The sequence below is a fragment of the Colobus angolensis genome, unplaced genomic scaffold (genome assembly GCF_000951035.1).
Source record: "Colobus angolensis palliatus isolate OR3802 unplaced genomic scaffold, Cang.pa_1.0 Scaffold143, whole genome shotgun sequence".
NCBI lineage: Eukaryota > Metazoa > Chordata > Mammalia > Primates > Cercopithecidae > Colobus > Colobus angolensis.
The window spans coordinates 5,917,925-5,939,523 of NW_012114522.1; the positions used below are offsets into that span (position 1 = coordinate 5,917,925).

At 47.6% G+C, this 21,599-nt stretch overlaps 1 protein-coding gene across 1 annotated transcript in view; it reads right to left on the reverse strand.

The window, feature by feature from the left end:
• Nucleotides 1-906: 906 nt before the first annotated feature.
• The window catches only part of LOC105507090 (solute carrier family 2, facilitated glucose transporter member 9-like), an 83,876-nt gene continuing 63,183 nt past the window's right edge, over nt 907-21,599 (reverse strand). The window contains exon 6 of the mRNA XM_011935454.1: nt 907-1,026. Coding sequence (XP_011790844.1) covers nt 907-1,026 — 120 coding nt within the window. The remainder of the gene's footprint in view (nt 1,027-21,599) is intronic.

Genomic DNA, 21,599 nt, shown 5'->3' on the forward strand with positions numbered 1-21,599 from the left:
CAGAGGCAGAGGTGGAATGATGGTTAATATTGAGTGTCAAGTTGATTGGATGGAAGGATGCAAAGTATTTTTCCTGGGTGTGTCTGTGAGGGTGTTGCCAAAGGAGATAAACATTTGAGTCAGTGGGCTGGGAGAGGCAGACCCACCCTCAATCTGGGTGGGCACCATGTGCTGCCAGAATAAGGCAGCCAGGAGAAGGTGGAAGAGCAGACTTGCTGAGTCTTCCAGCCTTCATCTTTCTCCCATGCTGGATGCTTCCTGCCCTTGAACATCAGACTCCAAGCTCTTCAGCTTTTGGACTCTTGGACTCACACCAGTGGCTTGCCAGGGACTCTCAGGTCTTTGGCCACAGACTGAAGGCTGCACTGTCGGCTTCCCTACTTTTGCGGTTTTGGGACTTGAACTGATCCACCACTAGCTTCCTTGTGCCTCAGTTTGCAGATGGTCTATCATGGGGCTTTACCTTGTGATCATGTGAGTCACTTCTTCTTAATAAACTTGCTCTCATATATACATCTATCCTATTAGCTCTGTCCCTCTAAAGAACCCTGACTATTACAGGTGGGATTTGAAACCAGGTCTATTGGACTGTCCACGGGGTCCTCTCCATCAAGGTGAACACCTTCAACAATCGTATCTACCATGCGCTGACCATCTACAGTGTGGCCTTCCATGCAGAGCTATATTGATTGATTTTCACATGCTAACACACTTTCTAGATAGGTGGTGTTATTTCCAGTTTGCAGATGAGGAAACTAAGGCACAGAAAGATGGATTGCTCAAAGTCATTCACCTAATTTGTGGTAGAGATAGAAATTGATGAATGGTTTTTCTCCTATACCAGCCATGAGGCCAAGTGAGGGAGTACAGAGACTGAAGCCCTTGTTCAGATTAAAACGGAGATCCTCAGGGTGACGGAATAGGTGAAGTCAGGCCCGCTTTAAGCACTGTGCGCACGTGTGACCTCATCAGACTTTCCCACTGTTTCTGACTTCTCTTGAAAGTTTCTCCCAGCAGAAAAGTGAGCTTATTTTTCTTTTCCAGGTGTCTTCCTCCAACTTGCACAGCCAGCAGCTCCTGTTGCTGCCACAGATATTAAGACTGATATCAAAGCCCCTGCTGGAAGTCAGGCAGCGCCTGCTCTCTTTGCAGAACCGGCAGCCCCAGGTGTGCTATCTTTCCCCAGTTGGCTGTGACCTCTGCAAGGCCGAACCATTTCCAGATCCAAAAGCTGAATCTCCCTTGGCTGCACTCAGCCCCCAGCTACCGAGGGTGTGGAGAGCCAAAATCTTCCTGCTGAGCCCTGACAGTTGCTCATTCTGGGCCCCTTTCCACAGCCTGGCTTCTTCCTGCCAGGAGAAATTCATCTTTTCACAGCAGAGGGAGTGACGACAACTTGCAGCTCCTGTTGGATGGCACCTGCTATCTCTCTGCCCCCTGGGGAGTACCAGGTGTTCTCCTCTGTGGGAAATGCCCTTCCTCCTCCTTCTCCTTCCTCCTCGGCTGCCTGAAAAATGACTCAACTTTTACAATTCACTGCACATCACCACCTCTTCCCTGCCTTGGAGGCTGTTGGGGTCTCCCTCTGTGTTCCCACAGCCCCTGCCCAGCCATCTGGCACAGCCTCCTGCACACAGAAGGACACTACCCGTCATCCTTATGGATTCATGAGTGATGAAGCGACAGACCTGGCACAGATGAGGTACTTGATGAGGGTGTTGAATGAAGGTGGGGAGATCAATGGATGGGTGTGTGAACAGATGAACAGGAGTATTTAGAAATGAATTAACGACTGACCCAGTAAACAAACAAACAGGTGAAGGAATAAGAACTGATGAGCTGAAATCCTGCCTTCCCCAGGACAGGACTGAATTTGAACTTGGCTTCAATACTCATTCATTTCATCCCTTTAGGAGTGACATTGTCCCTTTCAGGTCCCACCTTTCCCAGATAGGGCTGGACTCCAGGCCAGCCTGGCTCCCTTGTACACCTCAATTGATGGGCAACTCATTCCTTTTTGAAAGAAAGAGTCCAGTTTTCTGATGGATCCCAAATCTGAGTCTCAATTGTCTCCCAGGTCCCTGATCAGATATCACAACCCCGGGAAGTCCTCCCTGAAGCCTGAGGCTGGTGCATGCACCTTGGGAACTGCGATCATGAATGCTGAATGACACATGGGGCCTTTGCGCCAGCTGCTCCTCCGTCTGGATTACTCATGTGCAGATGTGTGCGTGGCTGTCTCCTTCTTGTCTCCCCATCTCTGCTCCATGATCAGCTCTGTGGAGAGGCCTTCCCTGGCTACTCTAAGATAGCATCTTCTCCATCATTCTCCTCCTCATTTTGCATGACTTCTCTTCAGTGCACTTACTGCTACATGTATTAGTCTATTCTCCCATTGCTATAAAGAAATACCTGAGACTGGGTAATTTATATAAAAAAAGAGGTTTAATTGGCTCATGGTTCCAACAGGCTGTACAGGAAGCATGATGCTGGCATTTACTCAGCTTCTGGGGAGGCCTCAGGAATCTTCCAATCACGGTGGAAGGCAAAGGAGAAGTGAGGTGTCTCACATGGTGGGAGCAGGAACAAAAGAGAGGGTGGGGAGGTGCCACACACTTTTAAATGATGGGATCTCATGAGAACTCACTATCACAAGGACAGTACGGGGGGGATGGTGCTAAACCATTTATGAGAAATCCATCCCCATGATCCAATCACCTCCCACCATGCCCCACCTCCAACACTGGGGATTACAATTCAACATGAGATTTGGTGGAGACGCAAATCCAAACCATATCATTACATTATATTTTCATGTGTTTACAATAAGCCTCCCTCAACAGAATGTCCATTCCTTGAGGGCAGAGATTTTTGTTTGTTTGTTTTGTTCCATGCACTGCTCCAGTTTCTACAACATTATCTGCCGTATAGGGGCTCCTCTTGGCATATGGGGCCTCTGGGCTCAATAAATATGGATAAGTGAATGAGTGAATGAATAAATGAATGAATGAATCTGGCTGTGTCCTCATCAGGAGAGTCTTACTCATCTTTGCATCCCCTGGGTCTAGTACGGAACCAGGCATGTCGTAGGTGCTTAAAAATTACTTGTTGACTTAATGATTAAAGCACAGATACATCTTTCACATTTTGATCAAATCCTTCCTCTGCTTCAAATCTCCAATGGCTTCCCATGGTGTTGAAAGTAACTAATTCCTTACCACGGAGTTATGAGATCTTCTATCCTCTCACCCCTACTATCCTTCCAACTTCATCTCTAATTTCATCTCAACATGGAACATCAGAATATTCCACCTCAAAACACAAAGGACTGTTGAGCTAAAGGCATTTAAAAAGAAGTAGATGCAGGAAAGCTCTCTACCCTTACCTCTATTTGCCTAAAAGCAGGACACAGATTTACAAAGACAAGAGATATTCTGACCCCACCCTCTTCTGCCAGGGAGAACAAAGGATAACCACTGATGACAACTTTGGACCTTATAGGTCTGGAGCTTACACCAGAGGAAACTACATGAACCAGTTTCCCTAACCCACTTCGATCTGCTACTTATCTGTTTTCCCCCCAGTTGCCATCACTAGAGACTCAATGTCCTTTTCTTTTATCTTGTTGCTTCTTTCAACATTTACTGTTTTTTTTCGAAGCAGGAATTTAAAGCCACTTCTTTGAGCACTACTCATTCCCTGGGTGTCTCCCATGTATATGTGAAATATACATGTTAATAAGCTTCTGTATTTTTTTCTTGTGTTAGTCTGTCTTTTGTTACAGGGGTCTGTGTCAACTAAGGACCTACTATGGTTGAGGAAAAAATATTTTTTATCCCCTATGCTACCAACACTGCAGCCTTTCCTGAACCTTCCAAGCGAGTTCCTGCCTCAGGACCTTTGCACATTCTTCCCCTGCATCCTCACAGGGCGGCTTCCTTCTTAGACCCTGTGGGGGTCTAAGTCCTGCCTGTGGGGCTAGCTTCTCATGGAGGCCCTTCCTGTCCACATCACAAAAGCAGTCCTCTCCTCCCATCACCCTAGCCCCTTACCCTGTTTACTCCTTCCTAGCACTGGTCAGTAATCCTCAATATCTATTAGTTTACCAGTAATGGTTCTATAAATACACATTTGTAGTGGCCTGTGTCATTTGCTGGGTATCTCCTGTGCCTGGATCAACACAAGAAGTGCTTGATTAATACTTTTAACAAATGCTCTTGCCTATCAACCTTGTTTTTCCAGCTCCTCTCTATTGCATTGGACAATAAAGCACAATGAATGTGCCCTGCCCAAGGAGGCCTACTGTTATCAGTGTATATGTCTTCTTAATTGGATTATGGGCCTGACGGGGACCGAGAAATGTCTCTGACTTTATTTCTGTGTCATCAGTACAGAGTACAGTACCTGGTACATAGTATGTGTTCAAAAAATTTTTTTGTTTTGAGACAGGGCGTTACTCTGTCACCCAGGCTGAAGTGCAGTGGCATGAACATGGCTCACTGTAGCCTTGACCTCCTGGGCTCAAACCATCCTCCCACCTCAGCCTCCCAAGTAGCTGGGACTACAGGCATGCACCACCATGCCTGGCTAATTTTTAAATTTTTTGTAGAGATGAGGTCTTGCTTGCTATGTTGCCTAGGCTGGTCTTGAACTCATAAGCTCAAGAAATTCTTCTGCTTCAGCCTCCCAAAGTATTGGAGCCACTGTGCCCAGCTAAAATCTTTTGTTGAATGAATTAATTTGGGGTATGACTGAGAATATATAAAAGGGGAAAAATGACTGTGAATGATCAGCATATATTTCAGAAAATCCTGCACTAAAGCATATGCATTAGTTTCCTCTTTAAGACAGCCTCCCCATAGGTCCTCTTAAGGCATAATTCTGACAAGCTTGGTTTTATATTTTAATCTACATTTTGTTTCAATAAAGACGTTAGGCATGTAAAGGGAAGCACCTGAGGGGTGAGAGAATGAATGTCCACTGACCAGTCTTCTGCTCGCTGGACCTGACGAATGAGACTTCACAGTGAGGTGAGAATTTCCATCAGAGGCTATGTGGGAACAAGAGTGACTTTATTTTAAATGCTAATCCACCATGTAACTTCTGACTAACCCCACATCCAGGAATGCCTCCAAGAAGTCGAGTTGATGTATTGCTCTTTATGTAGAAACATCTATTCACTCTAAGTTTCCTCCAAAACAACTCTTGATGCTGTCGCAGAAATCGAAGGCTGTGATGCCTGCAGTCACCTACACATTCCTCCCAGAGCACACACACTTTTTCCCCAGATCTAAGCCCTGGGACTGGGGGGTTGCCATACAGAGAGCTAGCTACCTGTCTTGTGGCTGCCCAAGACCATGCTTCAGTCTGCAAGTTCCCCTAACAAATCACCCTATGTAATCAAACTGGACTTGTCTGCCTCTTTCTTTGGTTTCTTGGCTTCTTCTTTGCCATTTGGGGATTGCTTTGTGTATACAGCCGTTTCAAGAAACAGGCTGCCACCGTCTTAGAAAACAACCCCGGCACATCCGGTTTGATGCCGTCTCAGAACCAGTTTTCTTCTGGAAGGCTGGTTTGATTTAGCCAAGACATTCACATCCCCAAAGCTTGTTGACAGCAGCAGTGACCTCCTGCAAGCGCCCAGAGCTGCAGAGCTGGAGGGGAGTTGCCCCAAACGGGCTTCTACTCTCCAAGGGTGACTCCATCAGGGTTAGTTTCCCTAAGACGGAAGGCAGAACTGCAGCTTAGGGAAATTCTTATCATAGTCACCATTTCTTGAGTGCTTTTTTTTTTTGTTTGAGACGGAGTCTCGCTCTGTCGCCCAGGCTGGAGTGCAGTGGCGCGATCTCGGCTCACTGCAAGCTCCGCCTCCCAGGTTTACGCCATTCTCCTGCCTCAGCCTCCCGAGTAGCTGGGACTACAGGCGCCCGCCATCTCGCCCGGCTAGTTTTTTGTATTTTTTAGTAGAGACGGTTTCACCGTGTAGACCAGGATGGTCTCGATCTCCTGACCTCGTGATCCACCCGTCTCGGCCTCCCAAAATGCTGGGATTACAGGCTTGAGCCACCGCGCCCGGCCCTCTTGAGTGCTTTCTATGAGTTGGAACTTTATTGTCCACCTTACAGAGGTTTGTTTTAAACTCAGACCCTGCGAACTGTGCCTCATCTTCATACTATAGATGGGACCTGGTTCAAGGTCACACAGCTCTTGAATAGGGTCCCAGCTCTCCAAACGCAAGCCTGGAAGAGTACAAAGTCTGCAGCTTCTCTACAAGCTATCCATCTGGGAAGGATAAAAGAGAGAAAATGCCATTTCATACTTCCATTTTCTTCCTCTCCTTGTATACTTACAGCGTAAAGGATGCTGTGGTGGACAGAATAATGTAACCCCCAGACCCTGTGCCTGTGTTGCCTCACATAGCAAAAGGGGTTTTGCAGATGTGGTTAAGTCGAGGATCTTCAGATAGGAAGTTTATCCTTGATTATTCTGGTGCCTTGGACATGGTGCCTTGGCAAGGTCTTGGCTGGAAGCCAGGGGAAAGGTTTGAGTACCAACTGCTTCCACCTCTTCTGAACTGTGAGCATGAACACTTGAGTACCCCACTTTTTGAGTCACAACCCCCAAGGTTTGAGACCAGCTTACCCCAAATCACACAGTAAGTAGGAGGTAGAGCCAGATTGGTCTGAGTCCCAAGCCTATGCTTCTTCCAAAACACCAGGTTAGGACAGCGGTTCACAGCCAGGAGCGGTTTTGCCTCCAGGGAACATTTGGCAATGTCTGGAGACATTTTTGGCTATTACAGCTAAAGCTGGGTGCTCCTATCAGCTAATGTGTAGAAGCCAAGAATGCTGCTCAGCATCAGACAATGCACAGGAGAGCCTCCAACAACAAAATATTTTCCAGTTCCAAACGCCAGTAGTGCTGGGGTCGAGAGACCCTGTCATAGAATTTTCTCTAGTAAGTCACGTAATTGATTTGTTTTTCTAAGACCACCAGAGTGAGCACAAAAGAACCAGCAAGTAGGCAAAGGTCAGGAGCAAAACTGCAAGTTTATTTTGGTAACCTAAGGTGTGGGGAAGAAGTCTGTCGGCCTCCGGCAAAGAAGGCCGACAGAGTACCCCCCCTCGTGGGGCTCTCGGGCGGGGTTCCCGCATCCCGACTTCAGTGGGGCTGGAGGAAGACCGCGTGGGACCTGGGCCAAGAGCGGCTTTTCTAGGGAGTGGGAGGGCAATAGGCGGGGCACGGGCGTGTCGGGGGCGTTCCGCAGGTGCGACCAGGTAAATCTTGGTCTCTTTGGATTGACATCACCTGGTGCATGCCTAGTTGGTCTGCACCTTCCCGGGTCACCGGCTGCATTTTCGCGCGCACGGGAAAAGTTGGGAGGGGGGATGAAGAACCCGGAAGTACACCATCTTGCCTCCGTTCGTCCAAACAGTAATGGCATCATTAAATTATCACGTGCTCATCATTTTGGTGGGTTTGTGAAGAAAACAAATTTGTATGAGACCATTTATCATTTCTTTCTAGAACTCTGAATTTACAATTCATATTGTTACAGAATACTTTAAATCTGCCTCAATAAAAGCAAGGAGGCGAGGAAGGAAATTCAAACTCACTAAGTGCCTTCTGTATACCAGGCACCATACATATCGCTTAGCAGTCTTTACATAGTTCTTATTGCATAATAGCTCTCGAGGTGGAGGCTTAGGGAGGCTAGGTGACTTCCAAAGACATCACACATGGCTGGAGGTGTAGCCTGTGTCTGACCCAAGCTCATGCCTTTCCCTCGATGCCACATGGCAGGGCTGAGTTTCCTACTCTTTCCAGGACATAAAGGAAGGGAGTGGGCAGGAGCTAGTTTTGTTTGACGGTCTTTGAAGATTTGCCACAATTGGATTGATGAGACAGCCCAAGGTCCCTGCAGTAACACTCGTTTGCAGAAATCTGGCCCTGGGGCCCATGATTTGCCATTTTGGCAAACAGAGCATTTCAAAGCATACGGCTCCCAGATGCAAGGATGTGAAACAGAGAAGTGAGGCACAGCTGAGCACTTCACTCAGGACCCCTCTACCTCCAGGCAGTGGTTTCATCCCTCAAGCCTTTCAGGACGGCAAGGAAGGACTTGTGGCATGGGGGAAAGGGCCCCAGTCCTTGCTTTGATACTAACTGCAATATGCAGGGCCCGTTACTTATTCCCCAGCTTTCTCATCTGTAAAATTGGTGCACTGATCCAACAGAATGATGGATATGAACATGGATGCCAATTACTATTGTATTATCATTATTTTACCATTATTATTATTATTATTGAAAGATCTGCATCAGGGCAGCTCCCCTCTGTTGAGAACACCTTGGGCACACCTCCTCCAAGATGTTAATCCACACAACAGCCCATGTGATCATTTGAAATAGAATTGAGATGAAGTCTGTCCTCTGATGCACACCTGCCAAGAGTTTCCCATTGCACTTGGAATCCAGCTGCTGAACTGACCAAGCTCTGTGGCCATATAGTTTGCTTCCTTCCTGCTCTCTGACCTGGTTTTCCTTCACTTTGACCCTGTTGATTCCATTCCAGTCACACATGCCTCCTTGTTGTTTCCAGAACTGCTCAGTCTTCACGCTCAGGTCAGCGACAACCTGAGAACTGGGGAAGGAAGATGGGGCTGAGACCTGAGATCCCAGGCAAAATGGCACATCCATGGATACAGGAACAATGCTGCCTTTACTGCTCCTAAGGCAGGAGCCACGAGGAAGGCAGTGGCAGCCAGCACCTTGGACGTACTCCACATCCACGCGTGTGGGCTGCATCTGACTCGCTTCATGTATGTTGTCTCCTCTCAGCACCTAGTGCCCATTTTACATGTGGGTAAACTGATGCATGAGGGTGGGAACAGGCCAGCACCACTCTACTGGTTGCATGGAGGATTCGACCCATGGTGGGTGGACTCAGAGCTCACAGTCCTCCCCACTTCATGTTGGCTCTCCAGGAGAATCATCTTTTGTTCTTTACGCATCCACTTTTGGAGCCTGGAATCTCCTGAATGCTGGTCACACTGTTCCCTATATGGGGAGACAAACAGTAGTCCTTCAAGAACTTTTTGCCAGTGTGAATCTTGAGTTCCTCAGTTTAACAGAAAAACAATGGGCCGTGTGTGAATGCAATAGGCCCTTTTCCATCCTAGCAGTTTATTTTTGACACCTTACAGAAGTGAATCATTGTCATGTAACTACATCTCATTTGCAAAACTACAAATTAAAACAGAGTTAATGCCAATTCCCTCAGCTTCCACAAGAGCTTGGTAATTAAAGCTACTAAAGAACAAAGAAAGTGAAAGCAGTTTTTCCTTCAAGGCCTGGTTCCATCCCCCAACCCAGCCTGCACTCTCTGCAGCCCCGTGGGTTTCTCATGTCAGCTGAGGCGACTGGAGTGGAATGCCTCCCTTTCTTTCTCAACGAACTCTTGAGCTTCTTGTTAAAGGAGATAATGCAGGTAAAGTACTTAATTCCATGCTTGGCCCATAATAAGTACTCAATAAAGAGTATTGGTGATAATGATGATAATGATGAAGAAGATGATAATGATGATTATCATTATGACATTCCTAATTAGGAGTGGAAGAGAAAGTGGGGAAGCAGGGAAGATTTCTGTAGAGATAGAGGGGCACCTATTGCTGAGCCATAAGTCCCTTTCCCTCGCCCCATCATGGGGAGTGCAGGGGAGCCTCACTCAACCCAAACCTGGTGAGAGGGACTCACACTGCCCCCTGAGAGCTGGGGACACCGTGGACGGAGGTCTGACTGCCTGGGAGAGAAATGGGCTAATGATCAACTGCTTAAAAGTATGCAGGGGTTGAAATAATATTCCTGAGATTTAATGGACTATCCCCCTATGCAGGGGACTAAACATGAAGCCTCTGTATGCTGATCCCATTCTGTGAACTGGTGGAGTGAATTCATGCATGCCACTCACATGTGTGCCCCCCTACCCGCGGCCCTGGCATGCACTGCCCAGACACACTCAATTACGGGCCTCTGAGAACGTGCCTTGTACAGTCACACCTCAGCGATTCTGCTCATGCTGACTTCTCCACCAGGCACGTCTTTCCCTTCTGTCAGTCTTGGAGCTGAAAGAACCCCAAGTGGTGGATTTTCACCTGACCTGGGATAGTTCATGCGCTCTTCTGTTGTCCTCCAAGCCCTCTGCTATGTTTCCGCTGGAGAAAGTGGTCTGTTCCGGTGGGCATTAGTCAAGTTCTGTCTGTCTCCCTAACCAGAGCACCACTCATCTCTGATGGGGCCATGCCCAGAGCAGCGGCTCAAGAGTGTTCTGACCTCAGAGCTGCCTGGCAGTGCAGCCCGGTGCCTTTGCTAGTCCACTGTGGCAGGGCAGGCAGTTGTTCCCTTCAACTCCCTTGGGCACGTGGCCCATCATGTCATTAGAAGCCAGGTGACCTGACAATAATCAACTCCTGCCTGGCTGGAAAGCTCTTGACTTCAAAGCATCCAGCTACCCAGGGCTTCTTCCCCAGAACTGTTTACTACCCTGATGGGGAAATGCTATCCACCTATTTATTTCGATTGGGCACCTGCACCTTCATAAAATGGCATGAACTAAACAAGGAAGTCCCTAGAGTCCTCTGCACCCCAGTTGTCACCTGTTGAGGAGCTCATATGTAGGGGATATGAGAAGTCAATTGTCTGTGGAGCTGACAGCCAGCTCAAAGCTCTCCCCCCATCACCCCAGGAACCCCCATACCTGTGGGATTAACTGAGCGCTTCATAAGCCCGGAGCAGAACTTCTCCCCTCAGTAATTTTGTGACTAAGATTTTGGCACACAATGTTTATTTTTTTCAAGTTTGAACATTGAGATAACTAAGTCAGCTCATGTTTGCATCACATTTTGAGCAGTGGTGAGGTTCCCAGGGGGAGAACAGCTCTGTGTCTGCAGGAACACCCCCCAAAGGCATAAGTTCTAATTCCCTCTGGGGTCAAAGTTGCTGCCATATAAAGGGGAATGTTTTCCTTCATCAAAGAGGTTATTCCCTGCTCAGTCAGGCTCCCTGATGGTTTTTATTTTAGTGTTTATTTAACCTGCAAGTGAAGTCAATGAAAATGATCAACTAAATTCTGTGTATTGACAGAATTGGCAATAATGATCTCATTTGACTCTCACATTAATCCATAAGAGAGAAACAGTGTAAGCTGGGATCTGGACTTTTCCACAGAGAAAATGGAGGCTGAGAAGTGGATGGAACAGGAGAGTGGTCTCCAGCCTCAGGCCTCAGCATCAATCTCTGTCTCCACCCAGCTTCTAGAATCAACTCTCACATGCAAACCTGGTCAGTCCATGCCTCCTGCTTCAAACCCAACAGTAGCTTCCCACTGGCTTCAGGGCAGGTCTACACATTAAGGCCTTCTGTGTTCTAACTTCTGCCTACCTTTGCACTTTCACCGGCTGCTGGTTCCCATTTCCAGGCACATTGTCAGCCTCCTGTCTCTGGCCCTGGGCTCCTAGGCTCCTCCTTCCTCTGACAATGCCCCCTCCTCACATTTGCCCAGTGAACTCCTCCCTGCTCGCCTTGCTAGACCACAGCCAACCATTTCCTGATCTGGGACTCTTATTTGACACACCAGGCAGATGGGATGGCTTGGCAATACATCAGTTATCACTCTTATTTGATTTTACACCAGTCTTTCTCCCAAGGGTCTGGTGGCTGTCCCCTGCTCATCTCTGTAGCTTAGACCTAGCACAGTGACTGGCAGACAGTAAGAAGGTGTCCAGTAAACTAGGATCTAACTTGAATGAACTGTTTTTGGTAGAGGAGGCCAAAGTGTTTACCAAAGCATAGGAGAAAACAGATGCTTATCTCTGGTCCAGTGCAGTGGGCTGAGTGGCAGCCCCACAAATGTACATCCATGTCCTCATCCTGGAGTGTGCAAATATCACTCAAACAGCAAAAATATGATTAGGTTAAGGATGTTGAGTGGAGGAGCGTGGGTCCTAAATGCAATCACACATGTCCTTGTAAGAGCACGGAAGAGGGAGTTTTGGGATGCACACATAGGGGAAGGTCTGTGATGGTGGAGGCAGAGACTGGAGTGATGCAGCCACAAGCCAAGGAGCACTGGCAGCTGCCAGAGGCCAGGAGAGGTGCGTGGAAGGGACTCCCCTCAGAGCCTCTGGAGGGGCACTGCATCCCTACTGAAGCCTCCATCTCTGCCTTCTGGCCTCAGAACTGTGGGAGAGCACATTGCTGTCATCTGTGGAACTTTGTCACAGCAGCCACAGGAAATGGATACAGCCCAACAGAGGACTGTTCTCACCATCTTAGCAGCCACAAGAAATAATTAAGTGACAAATTCCTCTGCTGGATTCCCAGGGATTGCCCAAGTGACAGTGAAGAGGAAGACAGCTGCTGACAGAAACTACGAGAAAGACCTATGAGCCTGGCAGGTGTCACTGATTTCAGGGACCCCAGAGCCAGTTTCTGAGGTTTTCTACATTTCTGTTGAAAACCCCAGCGTAGGCACCAAAACTTTGAAGGATTCAAAATCTTTCTCAGAACAGCATTTGCTTGGACTGCTTCTGAGGGGAGAGGTTTTCCAGAGGGTTTTGGCAAAAAATCATAAGGAACACTGCCACGTTTTCGCATTCAAGTTTCAGGTGATAAGCTCACTAATTAACTCTGCTATAGGCTGCGGGAAAGTGATAAGTAGTAAAAAGGAACATGTGAAAATGCAAGGGAGACCGACTGGAAAAAGGAGACTTCGGAGTTGGGCAGACATGTGTTCAAATCCTGGGTGGGCCACCTACACTGTGTGCCATGAGATGTGGCCCAAGCAGGGCTCCCTGGAGCTGTGGTGTCCTCATGGGGAGAGGAGAGTCTCCTTGTGGAGACTTTGAAAGGATTAGGGTGAGTGTGGCCAAGTATCTAGCACTGACCAAGTGCTTAACTTAGGAAGATTTTTAGGAGGTGTCTGGGGTCTTGCTGTGTCACCCAGGTTGCAGTACATTGGTGCAATCTTAGCTCATTGCAAACTTCAAGTCCTGGACTCAGGAGATCTTCCCGTCTTAGCCTCCCAAAGTATTAGGATTACAGGTGCAACCCACTGTGCCTGGCTAGGAAGATAATATTACTAATTTTAAAAGTTCCCTGGTGTTCTTGAAAGAGCAGAAAGTGCACTGTAACCTTGGCAGGGAGCTTGCCCACCCACCATTGTTTGACATGAAATGTTGAATGGTGGAGATTGCTAATTTCCAAAGCTCTGGTACTTCTACAGCTGCATGGGGGATTAGGAAATACTTTCCTGCCAACTTATTGGCTATATTCGTTTTCTAGGGCTACTGTTACAAATCATCACAAACTTGGGGACTTAAGAGAAGAGAAATTTATTCTGTCATTGTTCTGGAGGCAGAAGTCTAGAATCAAGGTGTTGGCAGAGTAGGTTCCCTCTGCAGACTCTGAGGAAGAAACCATCCACGCTTCTCTCCTGGCTTCTGCTGCTGGCCATCCTTGGTGTTCCTTTGATTCTAGATGCATCACTCACTCCAATCTCTGCCTCCACCTTCACATGCCCTTCTCCTCCCTGTGTCCTCTCCTTGTCTTACACAGACACCAGTCACTGAATTTAGGGCCCACCCTAAATCCAGATGGTTTCATCTTGTGATCCTTAACTGAGTACATCTGCAAAGACCTTATTTCCAACCAAGGTCACATTCTGAAGTTCTGAGAGAACATGAATCTTTGGGGGACACTGCTTAGCCCACTACAGGAGCTAACAGCACAAACACTGCCACCCCTCTGACTTCGGGGGCACCTGCCCTGTAAAACCTATGAGTTATGATCTCTCAGAGACTCAGCCCTTCATGTGCGAAGTGGGAGTAAGATGATCTGTCTCCTGGGCTGCCATGAGGATTAAATGAGGTGGATTGCACAGCCACAGGGTTGGTAGATCTGGCCACCAATTCTGGAGCCTTTGGTTGCTGGGGAATCATTCAGGAAATACATGGAAATGCTGTGCCCCCACAGCTGTCTGCTTACCCCACCCATGAGCCAGTGTACACCTAGGCTCTGTGCCCTTCCAACAAAGTGGCGCACCCATGCCAGTTTTGGAACCATGCAGAGGATGAGAATCCGGTCTCTGAGAGTGGGCTAGAAAGGAAGCTCAGAGGCTATCCGGAGAACAGAGTGCACGTGTGTGTGTGCATGTGTGTGAATCAGTATGTGTGGATGTTGTGTATTCCCAGCTGTGTGCATGACTGTTTTGCTTGTGGGTTGATGTAGGAGATGGTGCAGCCCTGTTGTGTCAGAACCTGGCTGGGAGACCTCACATCCCCACATTGGCACCCATGTTCTCATAGGTTAGTGTCTGCCTAAGATGGCATACTGTGTCTTTAGAAATGGCCATAGGTTAGTGTCCGCCTAAGATGGGATGCTGTGTCTTTAGAAACGGCCATAGGTTAGTGTCCGCCTAAGATGGGATGCTGTGTCTTTAGAAACGGCCATAGGTTAGTGTCCGCCTAAGATGGGATGCTGTGTCTTTAGAAACGGCCATAGGTTAGTGTCCGCCTAAGATGGGATGCTGTGTCTTTAGAAACGGCCATAGGTTAGTGTCCGCCTAAGATGGGATGCTGTGTCTTTAGAAATGTCCATAGGTTAGTGCCTGTCTAAGATGGGATGCTGTGTCTTTAGAAATGGCTTCTTGTGTAGTGCACACCCTGAGAACCCATACTTGGTGGCTGTGCTTGCTCTGACTCAATATTTAGAAATCAGTCCAAGTTGTACCTCCTCTAGGTAACGTGATGCCCATTCACCCAGACACACATCTCCTCTGTGCCCCCTTAGTGCTCGGGACCTGCCTTTAGCTTAGTTGCCTATTGTAGACCTTAAGGACTCAGGCTCTGGAGTCAAACTGATAGGACGTGGAATTCTGGTTCACTGCTGTGTGATCCAGGTAAAGCTCTTAACCTCTCTGAGTCTCAACTTCCTCTATCCACCTCCCCTTTTACCCCAGTGACAGAGCCAATGACTACCTCTTCCTCTTCTTTACTTGGAAACTGAACTCCAAGCTCCTGGCTGGGACCTTTCTTATTCCTCTTTGTGCTCCCAGGGCTGAAGGACTAATTACGATGTTATTGACTTAACCTCCATTGGCACTGGGCATTGCCCTGTAAATTGACATCAGAGTGTGGGGTCTGACATGGAGCGTCCAACAAAGCCACAGGCAGGAGCACATCACATTGTTGAATTTACCTGTTTGGTTCTCAGAATCTCAAAATAGTTTTTGATAAAAGCGGAAATGAATCTCTGCCATGCATTGTTGACAGGGGTGAGAACTGGTTCTTGGGAGGTGGCAAGAAATCTTAAATATCACAATGGTTTGCAGAGTTGCAAAAGCTTAGCCCTACCTGATGAAATCTTACTTCTTAGTGTTTGTATCTTTTTGTTATGGAGAAATTTAACGAAAATTAGTTTACCCCTGAAGTGGTGGCAGCTTCCCGCTGTTGTTCATCCCGGGGGGCCTCTGTCTCTCTCTGGTTCCCTATCCCTGCCCACAGGACTGTAAATAGTCCATTCATGCAACTGCTTTTAAAATCCTGGCAGTCCATGCCTGTAATCTCAGCACTTTGGGAGGCCAAGGTGGGAGGATAACTTGAGTCCAGGAGTTCCAGACCAGCTTGGGAAACATAGCAAGACTCTATCTCCACAAAAAAAATTAAAAAATTAGCCAGGTATGCTAGCATGCACTTGTCCCAGTTGCTCAGGAGGCTGAGGTGGGAGGATAGCCTGAGTCCAGGAGGTGGAGGCTGCAGTGAGTCATGATCACACCATTGCACTTCAGCCTGGGTGACAGAGTGAGACCCTGTCTCTAAAACAAACAAACACACCTGCAAACAAACAAACAAAATCCTCCTGACCGTATCTCCTGATTCCCTGACTCCTGCTGGAGCTGGATGAAATTTCACATTTATATAATGGTTTAGAGTTCACAGGGTAGTTTTAGATAGTTCATCTTTTAAGTCCTTTCCCTGAAAGCCTGTGCGGTAATGGTGTGGAGTCTGGGTCTTTGTTTCTAGACAGGGACTAGCACCAATGCTGGGGTGAATTCTCACCTTCTGAATAAATTCATTTTAGAGACATTGATGTGTCCTGAGCAATGGCTACTATTTAGTTTTAAGTCTAGATTTGTGAGACTTTCCATTTGATTTTCGTTAAACAATTTTTCAAAAATTGTGACTATATACCAATTTAGTGTCGTTACGTCTCTTAACTTATAGCTCTAGTTATTTTAATGTGTATATGTTTATTTCTTCTATCCAATACTTTCTGCTTGGTCAGGAGGGTTAGAACGTAATTTGTCATTCTCCTTTGCACACAATTCCCTAACTTCTGAGGGGGAAAGGAGTCATCTGATTTGACTCCCCCTAAAGTTCTGGGATACTTTAAGATAATTGGGGCGAGGCCAAGGCCATGGATAGGGTTCTTTCTTTCATTTAGTATTTCTTCATTCACTTGTTTATTCATTCAACAAGTAAGAATGTGCCTGCACCTGCCTAAGCACCCCATGCCAGACAGGGAGACCTTTCTGTCTGCTGGCTGAACTCCCTCTCGGGGCAGTGCGGGCTGGTGCACAGAGCCCTCCCACCCAACTTGGGGTAGCGCCGGCCCCCCTGGCATGAGATTCAGAGGCAGACATAGCTAGGCTTGAGTCTGGACTCCACCTTGCCACTTTTGAGATTATGGATTCAACTTTGCAGGCATGAGAGAAATGAAAGGGATCACATATGAACAATGGAATTTGACACCCAAGTGTTCCTACTTTTTTCCCTCTCCTGCCTCCCGTAAATCCAGTAAGCAATAAATATTCATTCCCAGGTATGTCTCTTTTGTTGGTTCCTCCAACATCGGAGGAGTTAAAGGACTGAGCCCTTCCACTTGTAGGGCAGGACCAGGATGCTTCATGGTTCCTTCTTTTCATATGTTGCAGGCGCAGGCCTGGCACTGAGACAATGTCGAGCAAGTGCGTGGCTTTGACTCTTTATGTTATCTGATGCTCTTCCCATCTTCCTTTCCCAGACTCTTCTCCTGGGTCTGCTGGACACAGCCTTTACCCACTCTGGATCTCACCAGGCTCCCATTGGGGCACACCTGCTGTGCGCAATCCTAAGAGCCTGGCTGGGATTATCAACGTTGTCTGCAGGAGGGTTTCCCCTCGGGGTCAGTCGAGGCCAGCAGCCAATGCAGTTGAGAACGCCAGCCCCCTTCCTCCTATAGAATGTCTAAGTGGTCATTCTCACCTGTTCCTGTCCCTCTCCTCTTCCTCTGTGGGGATAGGGGATAGAGACACTGTCTTGTTCATACTTTTATCTCCAGCTCCCAGCCCAGGGCTGGCACTGTGGCATAACACACACACACACACACACACACACACACACATATATAATTGCAATATATATATTTGATTTTTGTCCCCAGTTTTTGGCCCAGATTTCTTAAAAGCCTTGGGATTTCTGGAGTAACAAGAGTGGCTTTTGTAGCAGTGGCCATGTTTGGAGGGTTGGAACCTTCAGCTCCATCTTCCAGCCTCCAAGGAAGGCAGAGGGGCTGCAGGCTGAGTTCAATCACCAATGGCCAATAATGGAATCAATCATGCCTACACAATGGAGCCTCCACAAAAACCTCTAAATGACAGGGTTGGGGAGTTTCCCAGTCGGTAAACACATTGCAGTGCTAGGAGGCTGGTGTACCCAGAGAGGGCATGAAAGCTCTGTGCCCCCTGACACACCCCCGTACCTTCTCTATGCCTCTCTCCACTTGGCTGTTTCTGAGTTGTAGCCTCTGTAATAAAGCAGTAATTTTAAGTAGGGCACTTTCCTGAGTTCTGGGAGTCATGCTAGCAAATTATCAAACCTGAGGGTAGCCTTGGGAATCCCTGAATTTGTAGTCATCAGGGCAGAAGTGCCGGCTCCCTGGGACTCTATTTTTGGCTGGTGTCTGAAGTGAGGAGAGTCTTGTGGGACTGAACTCTCTAACTTGCAGGCTCTGTGCTCGCTCTGGGGAGGCAGTGTCAGAATTTAGTTGAATTGTTGGACACTCAGTTGTTGGTAGAGACAAATTGGAGAGGTGGTGTGGAAAAATGACATTATTTGGTGTCAAAATACACACACACATTTGGTGTGAGCTGTGGTGGTAGAAAACACCACACACCGCACAGCAGGAACTCAATGAGTATGTTTTGAAAGAATTCATGAAAAATACAAGCATTTGTTGAGTGCTGACCCATAGTCAGGCTGTGTGTTTGGATACAGGTCATAGAAACAAGGTTCTTGTCTTTGAAGCAGTCCCTGGTGTTAGGAGGACTGGCCAACAATGGCCATTGTAATAAGGGTGGGGGGATACACTAGGAGTTAACCCAGGGGGCTGTGGGAGCCCAGAGGGTCCATCTGTCTGTTTCTAAGAAAGCCTCAAGATGCAGTATGAGCTGACTTTTTGAAGATGAGAAGCCACACCTCAAATAGATGAGTAAGAGTGGTTGTTGCAAGTGGGGAAAGAGCACATGCAAAGGCTGGGACCATGAAGTGTGTGTGTGGGGCGGGGGGCAGCTGCCTGTGGCTCCAGATGGCTGCAGCGCGGGGGGAATGTGGGATAGAGAGGGAGGGCAGGCAGGGCAGGCAGAGCCAACTACGTAGGTCCTCTCAAATGCTAGTATGCTCCTGCAGTCTTTCCAGTTGAAATCAATGTGATAAACAGAGGGGTCCTTTTTCCAAGCAAGGTATGCACTGAGCAAGGCATTTTCACCAGGACCGCTCCGTCCTCTGAGGTGCTCAGACCTTAATTCGCACCTTGATAACGGCAGTGGCCTTACCGCTCCATCTTGTTTGCATCTGTCCATCCCACTGAAACACAAACTCCCCATAGAGGACTTAACTTGGTGCCAGGCACAGAGTCAGGGCATCATATTATTTTTAAAGCTGGAATTGACACATTTTGGCAATGATCTTTTCTCAAAAGGTGAAGCTCTTTTCTTTGGCCTCATTTGTTAGACTTCCCTGCCACTGCCTTGGGGTTATGCACACAAAATATGCAGCAGGAAACTGTCTCTCTTGTTTTCTTTCTTTTCTTTCACTTAATTTCAACTCCTTGTCAAGTCTTCTTACATCGACCTGTTCCTCACAGAAGCTGCCTCAGGCGGCCTCCCGGCCCTCTCCTGGGAGATCCATCCCTCTTCTTTAATCATGGAGAGCAGGCCAGTGAGTCTCTCCGCCATTCAGCTCTGAGCATCTTCCTGCCACATTTTCCCGGGGTGGCTCCTCTGGGGACTCGCTCTTCCCTGTCCACTTAGGAAGATGCAAGATGATCTCACAGTCTAAGTGGCAGCTTTCCTTAGACAGGTAAGTTCCCTGAGGCTTTAAACTGTACACTGTCAATGTGAGTTTAAATGAAGCTTCTAAACCCTGGTCAATCTTGTGGCTAAAGTCATTGCTAGCCAGCGAGGCCCAGATGCTGGGTCAACACAGGGGGCTGAAGGTGGATTGGGGAAGCAGAGGGCAGGGGCTGACAGGTGATCTGGGATTGGGAGGCGCAGGCGGCCTTCCCTCCAGGGAGTCTCATAGACACTGATGGGGAGCCCAGCATTTAAAGCCCTGGAAATGCAGCATGTTCTACAGTCAAAAGAAAGTCACAGTTGCAAACAATTGGAACAGAATCAGGATCATTGTGAAAAGGCTTGGGAAAAAAAAAAGAAAAAAGAAAAAAGAAAAAAACAGAGAAGGCTAAGCTTTGTGGTTTTGGTTAGCAAGGAACTTCAGGCAGATTTGTGGATGAGTCCAATCTGGCTTATTTGTGTGAATGGGTGGGGAAGAAGGTCAACTTTTCACTCAGATACAATGCTGACATTTACTGTTTCTTCTGGGAAAACAGCTGTTATGGAAAAAAGATAACTCGAGAAGCACTAAATCACACCGTGAAACGTACAGCTTTCTTGCCCTCATGACCTGCGCTTATCATAGTGGCAACGCCCATGGGACCCTTTGCAGGGGTGGCATTGTGCCAGATAACTGTCCTGGGCTAACAGCTCCAGGGCCCTGGCGGGTGTCTCTGCCTCCAGTTCCTTCTCGCTGCAGGTCTGCCCTGTGGCATTCATGCACACAGATTCCCCAACAGACCTCTGGGGAGTTCCACAAAACTGCAAATCAAATCCCTAGTGCAACATCTAAGACACTCTGAGATCTGCTTCTAGCTTATCTCCGGACTCTTCCTCTGTGTCTCACCCTGCACTCTGGGCAGTGGTTCTTGATGGGCACACAGCTGTCATCAGATGAGGCCTGAATACCCATGTTTGCTCTGTTTTTTTTTTTTCTAAGTCACCAGGTGATGGTAATATGTTCAGCCGGGGTTTAAAAACTGCTCTAGCCCAGTGGTTCTTGAACTTGGCTGCACCTTGGAATCATGCAGCACTAGAAAATGCCAAGCCTGAGCCCTATCCCCCCAAGATTATGGGCTGGTTGCCCTTCAGTGCACCCTGAAAACCAGGGCTTTAAAAGCCCTGGTGACTGAGCAATGTTTGAGCACCACTGCTCTGGCCCTGGTGGTTTATTTAAGGTTCTTTTGACATGAACTTCTTTCTATGCTCTGGCAGTGGCTGCTCTCACTGCCTGGAAATTCCTCCTTCCCTACTTCACAAGCTAGCCCACTCTCCCACTTCCAAATTTCAGAGCTAAGGAACTATAGCAGGGGTTGACAAATGTTTAAAATAAAAAGTTAGAAAGAAAATATATGAAGCTTTTCAGGCCACGTGTGGTCCCCAGCATGCATTCTTTCTTTCCCCCTTTTAAAATGCAAAAGCCATTCTTGCCTGGTGGGTCATACAGAATGGGCCAGGACCAAATCTGACCTGTGGACGTAGAATTGCCTGTTTTGTGAGGTGGTGAGTTCCCTGTCAATAGATGTAATCAAGCCATGGCTGAAGGAATTCCTGGCAGGGAAACCATGACTAGGACTTAAGCTTCTGATAAATGACTGAACTAGAAAATCTTTATGGTCTTTCCAAACTTGGGATGACTTAATTCTAGTTCGTCTTAGCCCCTGGAAGCTTTCCTCGTCTGCCAGATGACCTCCCTCCAGCTCTGAAGTCATTCCCATGTTGTGTTCTGCCTCAGTTAATTGTGAATGTCTGCATATGTCAGCACAGAATTCATTTCAACACCAAGTGCTAAGAGTTAGGGGTCTTCGAATTTAGGAGACAAAGACCAAAGACTGTTGTTGACCCCTGCATTGAGTTAATACCTGAAGCAGGAAGGGCTGGAACCACAAAAATCAACATGCTTTTAACTCATCCTCAGCCAAGCTGATTTGCCAAGTAGAAAGAAACGAAAAGGTTTCTTTTCGTCAGTCCCTTCTCAGTCTGACCTTGGCCTCTGCTGGAGGTCCCTGCCGGACATGGACACAGAGCCAGGGAATGGTAGGATCCTCAGTTGCATTGCATCCTTGTCATTGTACAGATGGGGAAACTGAGGCTAACAAAGATAAGAAGTCTCTCCTACTGACCCATGGCTAGGAAATAGCAGGGCTAGAAATGAGTCCTGGGTAAACTGAGA